We start from the raw sequence: 12,047 nt of genomic DNA on the forward strand, positions 1-12,047 counted from the left end.
TAAATATAACTTTTCATGCATCCAGGGAGATGCAATGAAGTGTCCTAATAAGCCCTTACACCTTGAACTTCCTTTCCAGCAGCCCACACAGTCACCTGGACACATGTCACATTGACTGAGTGGCACGGCATGGCCAGCTATTTGCTATTAGATCTCCAAATTGAGGGTGGCTACAACCAAAACTTGCTGCAGCAAAGGTCTCTGTACCATGGTAAATCCCAAGTCATGCCTGGAAGCTGTTTGGGTGGGCCAAAGTGACAGTGGAGGTCATTGCTGAATAACACAGCAGGGAGGGTTGAACTGCCCACAACCTTTCCTTGGCACACGTTTGGTTTACCACATGGCCAAAGATACTTGGGGTAAGGGCCTCCATGCCCACCAGGGTCTCTTTAAGGCATGACTCAGCTGAAGTGTATGTAGTGGGTTGGATAAACCAGTGCCTTGGCCAAGGCCTCTTCTGGTTTTCCCTAGAGCAGCAGAAAGCTCAGTTCATGTTGTACATAGAGAAATGCCAAAAAGCTCTACTGGAAAAGCAAAGTCTAATCATGGGTCACACACTGAGGGGAAAGGGCACACCTCAGGGCCTCCTTCTTGCCCACCCATCACACTACCACCATCCCATCTTTCCAAACTCCCCAGTCCATCTGCCTTGAATGTACCTTGTGCCCTTCACTCCCCTGACACTGGAAGGAAAAGCATTTTAAACACAACACAATGGGAACAGTGGGATATTTTCAAGCTCTTATTCTCCCCTGGAATATTTATTTTTTCATGGGTAGCTTGTCTGTTCACCACTGCAACAAACTCCTCAGATGAGCAGGTAGCCTCAAACCCAGAGGACTGGCTCCTGGGGCTCCCCATCCCTTTGTATGTCAACATCATTTAGTTTTGAGAAGCAGACCATGGAAAAAACAATGACACAGATTTTTTAAAATATGAATTTTTATTTGTTTTGATTGGAGTTCGAGAGAGTGGGTAGAGTGGAAAAGCAGAGTGATTTAAATCAGTGAAGAGGTCTAGTCCCGCCTTGTGTGTTAGATCACGAGGTTAGTAGGTGGTCAGAAGAGTCCTCCTCCTCCACTCAGCTTGCTAATCTTATTCACGTAGTTCTTGTTTCTGATGTTTTCTAATCTCTCTTCAGAACTTCACTGTAATTTTTGAGACATTTTTCTGTTGCTTTAACTTATTGAAAAAGCTAAAAGCTGAAAAAAATTGCAGGACTCAAAATCCTGCCAATTAGAATGGGCAAATTTTTTTTTTTTCCGGCAAAGGTTGAAAAATACGATTCAAAAATACAAACAGGCATTGAACATTGCACCAAAAAGCATTTGAAACACAAATCTCAGAAAGAAAGAGAGAGAAATAGAGAGAAGAAAGGTCACAGTTTCCGTGAGAAATCCCTTAAGAAAGTGGCTACCAGCTAGTCAAGAGAGAAAAGAAAGTCAACAAAAAATTTTTTAAAAAAGCTTTTTTTCCTAGTTGTTAATTATTTACAGCTGTAATAACAGGATTGTCATGCATTAAACTGCTGCTGGCTAGATTCTTTCTTATAGTGGAGTAAAGAGAGTCTCACAAGATGGAAAACAAAGCAGAAGACATACCGGGGCACAGACTGAACCTGAGGCAGTGAAAATAAGCGTATTCTCTGGCGACTTGTGGTGTGCTCTTCCCCATGATGGGCTGCCCTAGCCTGATGCTAATGCCACTTTCTCCACCCTGGGCACCAGTGCTACAGTGAAAGAAGCAGCAGGTGCCCTCACCTTCAGATAGGACTTTTGCCTGTGGCTATCCCCAAGTCAGTCGACAGTGAAAATCTAGTTCATGAAGGGATACTTGTGGTCACCTGACTAGATTTGGTGGGCTGAGAAACTCCCTTGTGACAACCGAGATGAGCCCTTCAACTCTAAATACAGCCTGGAAAAGGCAATGTAGCAATGACTCAGGTTTCCCAACTCTGCCCCTACTTTTTTGTCGTTGCAAGAATGGAATCGTTCAATGTATGACTGTCGTTATGGTTGCTGGGTGCCCTGCAAAAGGACAGGAGGAATCAACAGACTTTCCAGGGGAAACACAGTGCCGACAGCAGTGTAACATGAGCCAATGGACTTATCAAGTTGGCAGGACTTTCAAGCAGTGGTGAAGCAAAGAACCAAGAGCCTTTGAAGAGTGTGGGAGCATCCTGGCTCATGTAGCAAACCTGAGACCAGGCCTCCCTCCCTAGGCAGATGGGATCATTAAAGCTGTGTACAGAGAGATCTGCACTGGTGGGCACTGGGGACAGTGCAGAATAGGAAGGAGTGGCTAGAAGATTGTATTTTGTCCTAGAGCTTCACGAGCCTGTGGTGAAGGATGACAGGCCTAATGTTAGGACTAATCCAAGCCTAAGACTCTCTGCTATTTAACGAAGCACAGATTCCTGTGGTGGGAGGCAGGCATAGACCTAGAAAGAGAACCAGCTTTGCTTATGGGAGGTGCCATCCTTCATTCTCATAGCTGGGACACCACAAGACACTGATCAGCAATTGCCGCTGACTGCGAGAACCCTTCTCCAGCAGCAGAGGAGGGAAGATAGGAGCTACGAGTGCAGTTGCAGGATCGGTGCCTAAATGGTTCTCCTAAGACAGGGGGAGATGAAGGGGAGGGCAGGGGAGGGGCGGGGAGGGGAAGGAGCTGATGCTGGGTACCATTGCTAGGGGCAGCACACTGCTCACTTACCACGGCCTCACTGCTCATGGGCTGGCCAGTATCTGTCTTTGGTCCTGCTTGTGCTGAGGTGAGATAAGGTGTGATAAGGCCTATGCTTTTGCTGACGCCTCCCACCATTAGCACGACCCACCTGGATGAGCAGCCAGCACTGACCAACTGCCAGCACCTCCCTTTGCTTTGCAGAACAGCCCAGGCTGAAGTACAGCCCCTCCCTGCGGCGTTCCCCTGGCTAGGGAAAGCTGGAATGGATCCCATCAGGTTTGGTGCTCCCTCCTGAAGCAGGTAGATACCTCACACCCCTTTACAACGCTCAGCTACACATTCCCTGGTTTTGCTCTGGCATAAGGACTAACTGCTTATGGCATACAGCTGTTGAAAAGCCATGATGCCCTCCTGGGAACATCCCGGTGTGTTGGAGAAGTTGTGACATCTGGGACTAAGTTCTCCTGAAAGGTGCTAAACAGCACTGCCAGCAGTGTCCTTGGTCCAGGCAGCAAGCCTGCACTGAGACCCCAGCATGGAGAGAGGCTCACTTTGCTCCCTGTTCCTCCCAAAGCCATCTGAAGACTAGCAGAGAGGGACGCACCTCCTTCCAGAAGATTTACCAAAGAGAATGAGGGGGAAGTAAAATAATTGAAAATGGCCATTTTCTCTTTCAAAGAGAGAGAGGTTTGATTTTTAGCTATAAAGAGTTTGTGAGCATAAAGATACACACACACATGCATATATATAGATATAGATATAGATATATGTAAAAACCTTTGGCTGACTGAACAATAACAAGGTCAAAAAGTAAATATTTATACCTGGAAGCCATCAATTTCATTTGTATTGTGGCCTCTTGCCAAAAATGCCTTCAGGAGTAGTTCAGCTTGATATGGAAAGAGGATTGATGAATTGTTCAGGGGGCTTTCTCTCTACTTTGACATTAATAGAGCGTTTATGTTTTTATGAATGTGCCCCTCACCCTGGCTGAGCTCTCCCCACCCCCAACAGCCACCAAGGAGTCAGGGAAATGTTGCTTCTCTCGGTTCTGCAAAATCCACACATTTATTTAATTGGGTAGGTTATAGTGGCCCCAGACAAACATAAAATTTGGGGAAGAGGGCCTGGAATGAGGGCTGGCCTGATGCTGCCTGCTGTGATGGTGCAGTCCCACGGCCCCACGCTGGCTCTCCGCCACCCCCAGGTCCAAGCATGTGGAAGTGGGGGGGCACTAGCATGTCCCTGCCAAACCGTTCCCTAAGTGAGCCCATTGAGAGCTGCCTGGTCCTCTCCTACTCATGGCATGCCCTGTCAAGCTGGGAGAGCACAGTACCTGTCCTCAGTAGCCACTTGCCTTTGACCATGATCCTTCCTTTAACAGCAGCGTGTGTTTAACTGCTCTGTTCCTCCAACAGCTGTAAAGAATACTGCAAGGAGGCTGTTACTGCAGCACCCTCCGGGGGGGCAACTGCTCCAGGTTTCTAAAGGTCTCAGAGAGTAGAACAGAGGGTCTTCCTATGTGAGGTGATTTGGAGCAAGAGAAACCCCTTCCTCGTATGTGATGCAGCCCTATAACCCTCACCAAGGGATGGCTGAAAGAAATACAAGATATGGACAGAAGAAATCAAGGCAGCGGAAAAGAAATGACCGCACTTGCACCTGTCCATAGGATAGGCTTGCAGAAAAAAGGTTGGTCCTGACCTTGTGTGCATGCATGGCTTGTGTCTGGGAACAGCAAGCATAGGGTCTGCTTGCACAAGGGGTGTCCTACAGCAAACAAAGTAGGACCCGGTGTCACTGTGATGGCGAGGATTAGGATGGGGGTGAGCTGTGCTGGCCACAGCACTTGTCTGTAAAACCCAGGGAGTGGCACAGCCAGCTTTGCTTATGTTGAGCTCTGTGCACAGAGGAGAGATGGGAAGCTCTGCCTCGGGTGTCACAGTCCTGCTCAGTGACGTTCCAGAAGCTTTTGAGACGTTGTGTGGGGGTGACTCCATCAGCCCTTTAGAAGAACGGGTGGGACTGAGGGACCTCTTCTGCCCCATCCCTCTCCTATTCCCCCGCAGAAATGTCACAGCACTAACATGGCACTGGCAGCCACCACATGCTGCCTGCCGTGCTTGCTTGGAGGACCTCAGCCGAACCATCCTCTGCCTCCCCGGGGCGCAGAGCTCCTGAAAGCCGCACTGCTTTGGCCCATGTGCGGTTTCAGAGGAGGGAAGAGGCAAGCTGCCAGCACCAAAATGTCCCTCTGACATTTTCAGAAGGAATGCAACTGCAGGCTTGGACTGCGCTGTGTGTGTCCCAGGTGGTGCAAGCTACAAAACAGGAGTGCAGACTGAACAGATCATTTTTATCACCCTCAAATTTCTTCCTGGGAGACTCTCATAAAGGCAGGGAGGCTTTGGACCTTGCCAGAAAAAAAGAATATTAGAGTATTGAGGCTCACAGTGAAATGAAGTGCCCACTCTGTGCACAAGTGTGGATTAGACTATCAATAGCCACGTACAGATCTATTCCTATACAGGACCAACTATAAAAATGGAGCCCTTAGATGCTATCACAGCAAGCAGTAAACCCCAGTAATTGATGCTAGGTTAACTCTGGCCCAGCGTGCCCTTAGAAGAAGCCCCTATCAGCAACCTCGGGTTAGCTGGGAAGAAAACGTCCCAATTTGAGCTGCTGACAGATTTAAAAAAAAAAAGAACATTATCTTCTCTGTGATGTCTGCTGGCAGGAGATGTTAAACCACTTATTTATAACTATCTTCCCGAAATGCTTCCCTGCTTGGAAGCCAAACTACAAATTCTGTTTGGTTTGTTGTCTTTAACCAAAGGATGCCGGTATTTCTGCTTCCAGCTGGCAAAAAGACTTGGAGCGAGTGCCAGGCTTTGGTGGGAATAGACTTGGCTTTCAAGGCGTGCTAACACAGATCCAGGAAGGCAGCCTTTTATCAGGCAGAGAGCAAAGTTTTTTGAGCCAGGAAGAGCAAAGATGAGCCAGCAGATGGGCGTCACCAGCAATCCAGATTGGTGGGCTGTGTCCTAGGGAGGGGCAAGAGTCTCAGTGTCGAAGGGAGGGAAGAACTAGGGGAAGAAACAGGCAGGAGATTCACCTTGACAGGTAACTGAGCCAGATCGGATCACCTGCAGGAAGGGAGGAGGCTCAGATGATGCCCCAATGCTATGCCCGGCACCACAGAGAGGTCCAGCCCTGGCACTTTGAGCATCACCTTGCCCCAGTGAGCCTGGGTGGCTCTAGGGGGGCAGCAAAGGCAGCATCTGCAGGTGCTCGGGCTGCTGAGAAGCCGATGGTAAGACCTGAAAATTTATGGAAAGTTCTATGGAGCAGGCACCAACAGACACAGGAACATGTAGCAAGGTGATGCGCGACAGGAGCTGGCCCTTGGGGTAGAGATTTTGGGGAATGCTCAGGCAAGCAGAGGAGACCACCTCTGCACCAGGGCTAGCTCAAGTCACTGGATCCAGTATTTAAGCTTGCCTTTAATGTGATTCTGCTAGTAAACACAATATACTCTTTGTTACAATTTTATTGTGTTTGTTTTGCTTTTTATAGGGTTTCTATTCCATTCACTTTGGCCTGAGTATTATAGTGACATGAATGTTTTATAAGATACACTTCATATAGCTTGTTTAAGAAAATGACATCCATGTAGTTTCCAAAACAAATAGCGTCACGGCCAGTTAGTGTAGCACTCCCCGACAGAAAGCCCAGGGAGCAGGAGGGCGGCAGCAGTGGCACTGGCTCCTGGAGGGGATGCTGCTGGCATGGAGGGAGCGCAGGGTGCCTCGGTGGCCAAGGGGCAGGGGGCTGCGGCAGGGCAGTGCTGGGGTGGCCGGGCTGTCAGGGCCGGAGGGCTGCAGCAGAACCAGGAGGTCAGTGCCAGGAGGAACAAGGTGCCCCAGGTGCAAAAGCAGCTGGGATGCCCCCCCTGCCCAGAGGAAGGGCTGGAGACAGCGCACTCTCCCTCTGCTCCTCCAACCCAACGCTGGGTGGGCTTTCCCTTCCTTGTTACCCAGCGGGGAGCCCTCGGGGATGAAAGGCACTGTAGAAATATCATGCGCAGTTTGGGGTGCAGATGCTGTGGGGGAGGATGGGGAGCGAGCTGGTTTCCTCAGCATCGCCCCACAGGGGGGGAAGTTGTCATCTCTTGCCAGATGCTGCCTGCTGGTGCGGATGCAGTCCTGGACTGAATGCACCAGGGACTGAGCTAAATGTCTCCTTGCCCCTCTCCTCGCCACAGCTATAGGCAGGGGGAAGGACTGCACTGCTGTTGAGCCAGCAAGATTGGTAAGGGATGGGCAGGACATGCACAAATGCCACTCACGCTGAAGGACAAAGTGTCCTGGCCTTCCCCGCTCTGTCCTGCCATCCCCATGGATATTCCAGGTGGGACAAATCCTGTGCCTTGTGCTCAGCCCCGCTTCTGTGCAGGCAGGGGTAAACTGAGCTTGGCACAGTGGCTCGAAGCAATGCTGAAGACATCATCTTGGGGGTGCTGGGGCCTTGGCCTGGCTGCGTGCACCTGAAACATGCATGGGGGCAGCTCAGGGGGGGCAGCCAGATGGTCGGAGGGAGGCCCAGCAAAGAGGGGCTGCATTGTACCCTGGGAGCAGGGCCAATGGCAGGATCAGTGCTGGGGACAAGAACTCACCAGGCACTGGATGTCCTTCCTTGTAGCAGGACAGTGTGTCCATGGCTCCAGGCACCAGGGAAAGGGGACAGATGGCTTGAACGCCACCATCTTTTCGGTTCTTGACTGTGGTGGCTGGGAAGGGAGAAAAAACCCTCTTTCCAAGGCACTGGAGAGCCTTCCTGGGAAGAGTGTGCAGGTGTTAAGAGTTGGGTCTTAGATCTCAGTGGCTTTGTGGGATGGCAGCTGGCTCTCATGGCTCTCTGGGACAGAAGTATCACCCTGCTGTTTCAAAGATCCCCTTCTGTTGTCCCATAGTGCTGAGGATGCTCAGCTGCATCTGTTCCCCAGGGACAGGGAGGTACCTGGGGACTGACTGTCTCCTGACCCACTGGTGTGTCCCACAGGAGACAGTCTGCACCTGAGCTGGCCTGGATCAACATTGCTGCTGCTCCATGAGCTGGAATTCCCTGGGCTGTGCTCCTCCTAGTCAGCGTGGCTTACCCAAGAGGTAGGGGATTCTCTTCCTAAATTTACCCATGAACGACAAGATAGGACTGAGGGGTGCTGAATAGCCAAAGGAAGATGAATGGGGATCTGGAAGAAGGGACTCGGGCAGAGGAGGTGCCAAGAAGGATAAGTGGATGGGGCCAAGACAAAGTGGTAAACCACCCATCTGAACACAAACTCTATGGCTTCCAGTCCTGATGCTGAATGCACGTGGCTTCACAACTTCTATCTCCTCCAAGACATTATAAAGCTCCTGTCTTGACTTCCTGACTGGCCCTGAGAAGAATTATTTCTCTGGTTGGAACCATCCCACCCTCTAAAATGAGTTGCCCCAAGAGTGCAGGATGGCAGATGGACAAGACTTTTCTTGCCTGTTCTTGTCTGGGGAGAGACATGGAGGGAACCAGCAGCTGGATTTGATGAAGACAGAGAGGAAGAAGCCCTGTAGATACCTATAAGATGCTGCCACCCTGTTCCAGCCCTGCAGTGGTTCCATGGACCATGGCAGTGGTGGGTTTGCCCTCAGCAGGCACTGGGCTATGAGCTGGCCCATGCCACGCTGCTCCCTCAATGGACCAGCTCGCCCTGCATCCACAGCCACTGAGCACAGAGCATCAGGCACTGAAGGGCAGGCTGGCTGGCTGACTGACTCTGGAGGCCTCCCCATCCTTGAGCCCAGGCCACCAGGAGCACCCACCATGCTAGGGCAGTCCACTGCAGAAGAGGAAGAGGGGGGTGGACCACAGCAGCAGCCCCCAGCAGGGTGGACAGTGGAATGGCAGTGGCATGCAGACCATGGAAACAGCAGGAGGTGGAGGAGGTGAGATGGAAGCACGGGGTGACTTGGACAAATGGGGGACATTAGACTCACAATGTTAGAGGCACAACTTGTTATGATCCTTTTTTTTTCCCCCCTTTCACCATCAGAGACAAAGTAAAGTGAAACTGAAGTACACAGGATTAAATTAAAATCAGTTTTGTTTACATTATAAAAGAATGATCTAATAGTAATAATAATAATAATAATAATAATATCAAATGAACAATAATAATTAAAGAAAAAGGGAAAGAAGAAAGCCCTGGAGAATTCCTGCCTGGATGGTGCTCACTGATGGAAGGTTTGTGTGACCGGTTTTATTGTTTGGGGATCATTCCCTTGATAGCTGACTCCCGGTTTACATATGTGGCCCAGTAGACTAAGTTGAAAATGGCAAAGAGGACTGGAAAGACGATGCGGGACATCTTGTCTACCTTGCTGACACTGTTGTATGTCTTCTTACTATCTGGGAGCTTCTCCTCTATGCGGGTCATCTTGGGGGGTACGTTGGTGGCAGTAGCAGTGGCAGCAGCACTCTTGGAGATGGTGGGCAGGCCGGGGTCCTTGGCAATGTTGAGAGCATATGTGGTGCCAACGATGTTGTAGGTATTGTTGGTTTTCTTCGCTAATGCCACTGGCTCTTTTTTCTAGGGAAGGTGGAAGAAAAAAACAATATAGAGATGAAGTGACCATAGAATTGCATGGAGAACATTTTGTCCTCTGAGTTTACCTGCTTGCCTGGATGAGAAGATGGAAAAGGGTGCGAGGAGCAAGAGACCAAGAAGGCGGCATTGTGGCAGGGAAGGGAGATGTGGTGAGAAGAACCCATGACATCTGCCACTCGAGGGCTGCTGGAGCATAAGGACATGCTGGGCTGGGGTGGACCAGCCTCTCCAGGTAAGCCTGGCATGTAGCATGTAGCACAAAGAAGTCCTGGCCTGGCAGCTAGGTCCTGCTGCAAGTCAAAGAACTGAAGCCACACAGCTGGGTTTGTAGCCTCCTTGCAGCCCCTTAGATCAGAGTAGTGGTATAAAAAGATGTGTGCAGCTGCACTTGAGCAGTAGCTGCCCCAGATGGGCAACTCCTTGGTTGCCTGAGTGCTGTCGGGTCTATGCTGCGTGTTGCCAGGTCAGTGTAAGTGAATGCAGGCTCAAACTGCACAGACTCCTTGTTCTATCTCTCAACTGGACTGTGTTTTCTGTTGCATGTAAGGTTCAGCCATGGAGAGACAATGCAGGAATGTAGTCTTTAGAAAAGAATGACATCCTTTGTGGTCATCCTGGGGGACAAACTTGATTTTCTGCTTCCTGGGTCAGGGGAGAGGAGGAGACATCACAGAGGATTATAGTTTTTTTTTTGTAGCAGAAAGCCAGTGGCTTTAAGGATGTGGGTGAGAGCATTGCAATATTTTTTTGCCATATCACGCACTTCCTCAGTGCCCTGAATACCTCACAATCTACCATCATGATGTACAAAATGGGACCCTTTAGAACACCTCATGGCCTACTCAGGTAAGCTACAGAACGGATTGAAGGCATTTGCACTAACCCTGCATTTCAGGATTGCTCAACACAGCACTATAGGGCAGAGGTAAGCCTTTTATCTTGCCTTCATATCTAAGGGTTGCTGCAAATCAAAGGAGATAAGTGCACCCCTCCCACAAGGCTCCAGGGACAGCCATGCTGCCCATGCTGAAGGGAAGAGAGCTTGCATAGCGAACGGCAAAAGAGGCACTTACGTGTCAGACATGATGTACTGAAGGACGATGGAAGATGATGAAGAGAGACAGTTCAGATGTTAATGGTCATGAGCAGACAGGAAAACAGAGCTAGGAAGTGATGACAGGTGTTGCCCCCACTCTGGGGATCTTCCTGCTGCTGTCAGGGACCTGAGACCAGCTGCACCATATGGTATAAAGCAATCCAGGTCTACCAGGAGAAGCCCACTGAATGAAATCTATTCACGTGCAGACATCAGGCACTCTACACGTCCCAGCACTCGCATTCCATGCAGTGTCCACTGTAATTACACCAAGAGCTAGCATTAGACACAGTAATGACTCATGGTGGGAATCTAGTATCTAAACTCAGAACAAGGTGTGCCTTCGGATTTCCTTTTCTATTAAAAAGCAACCAAAACACAAGGTAAGGCTCATCCAGGCATTTCTCAGGGGTGCTTGGCACAGTCTTGAATGTATGTGTGAGGGAACCATGTATAAAGTGATCATCAGGAGAAGGGGCAAGTGTACAGCCAGCGGGTCCTGTTCATCTCCCCACCCAAGCCTGGGAATTGGTAACAGCCAGCTGGGTAGCACTGGGAGTTAGAAAGGCCAGATTTGCCCAGTCTGCTCTGCAGAGCTATTCCAAAGGCTTTAGCTTTCATGCTATACTCCCATTTTAAATGTTTCTACAAACACTACGGATATTTCTGGTTACCTTAGGAAATGAATTTTCCACAGTGATTTTCAGAGGGACACTAAAAGCATACTTCTGTGCAATCTTGAAACTCCTCTCCAGTAACATCATAGCCAGGCCTGCAGTCTCATAATAATGCCATCAATTACAGAAATTAACTTGCTGTTAGAAGGAGGTCTAAAAGTCTTCAGACTCCAGATCAGGCTAAACCACTGATCAGATCATACTCATAGTCTTTTATGGGAGAGGGTGTTATGATCTTTAACAATTAACTGAGCGACTGATTTCTTCAATCATTAGAGCCATGTTAACTTGTATCCCCAGCACAGCAGGTGAACTTTTCCTGCTAAAGAGCTGACAAGAAGCAAATAAAGGACTAAAGATGTTTCACCTTCTAAAGCATTTAAATATGCTTAAGTATGATTACTTACTAACACAGCTACGGGAGGTAATAAAATAATTAATAATCAGTAATGAAATGAAAACCAGATTGTCGTTCACAGAATGTAATTTGAAGTGCCCTGTGATTATTTTAGTATTAATCAGCCACATTATTTGTTACAGGAATAAGATGACTCCAAGTGGCATGACATTTTTAACCTGGCTAGCTTTTCTGCCCCAGAGTTTGGAAAGTGGATCTGTCTTGCCTGGCCAAACGCCTCTGAAAATAGCAGGCTGAAATTGAGTAAATTCAGGCAAGTATGAATGCTGTGGGTGGTGGGAGCAAGCTACTGCTCTTATTAGTGTGATCCAGAGCCCTCAAGCATCAGCTAGGGCTTCTCTGGCGCTCAGACCAGGCTGTTCAGGCAATGCAGAGGCTTATGCCCTCTACGTGCTCTGCTCCCAAGATGTCAGAAAAAATGGTTCAGCCTGAAGTTTACTGGGCTGTGCTTTACAAATAAGTGTTTCAAGCAAGATTTTGACAATCAAACAAAACAAAATGTGCTTATTGCTGTCAGCT

General features: G+C 49.1%; 1 protein-coding gene across 3 annotated transcripts in view; it reads right to left on the reverse strand.

The window, feature by feature from the left end:
- Nucleotides 1-924: 924 nt before the first annotated feature.
- GABRA3 (gamma-aminobutyric acid type A receptor alpha3 subunit) overlaps nucleotides 925-12,047 on the reverse strand; it is a 67,732-nt gene continuing 56,609 nt past the window's right edge. For 2 of the 3 annotated variants that reach the window (XM_026848460.1, XM_026848462.1), the window contains one exon: nucleotides 925-9,319. In XM_026848460.1, the coding sequence (XP_026704261.1) occupies nucleotides 8,990-9,319 (330 nt within the window). In that variant the 3' untranslated portion in view covers nucleotides 925-8,989. Of the gene's footprint in view, nucleotides 9,320-10,410; nucleotides 10,692-12,047 lie in introns of those variants that run through there. The other variant, XM_026848461.1, reaches the window with a different exon arrangement.

The sequence above is a fragment of the Athene cunicularia genome, assembly GCF_003259725.1.
Source record: "Athene cunicularia isolate RWA chromosome 4 unlocalized genomic scaffold, athCun1 chr4_part3, whole genome shotgun sequence".
Taxonomy (NCBI): Eukaryota; Metazoa; Chordata; class Aves; order Strigiformes; family Strigidae; genus Athene; species Athene cunicularia.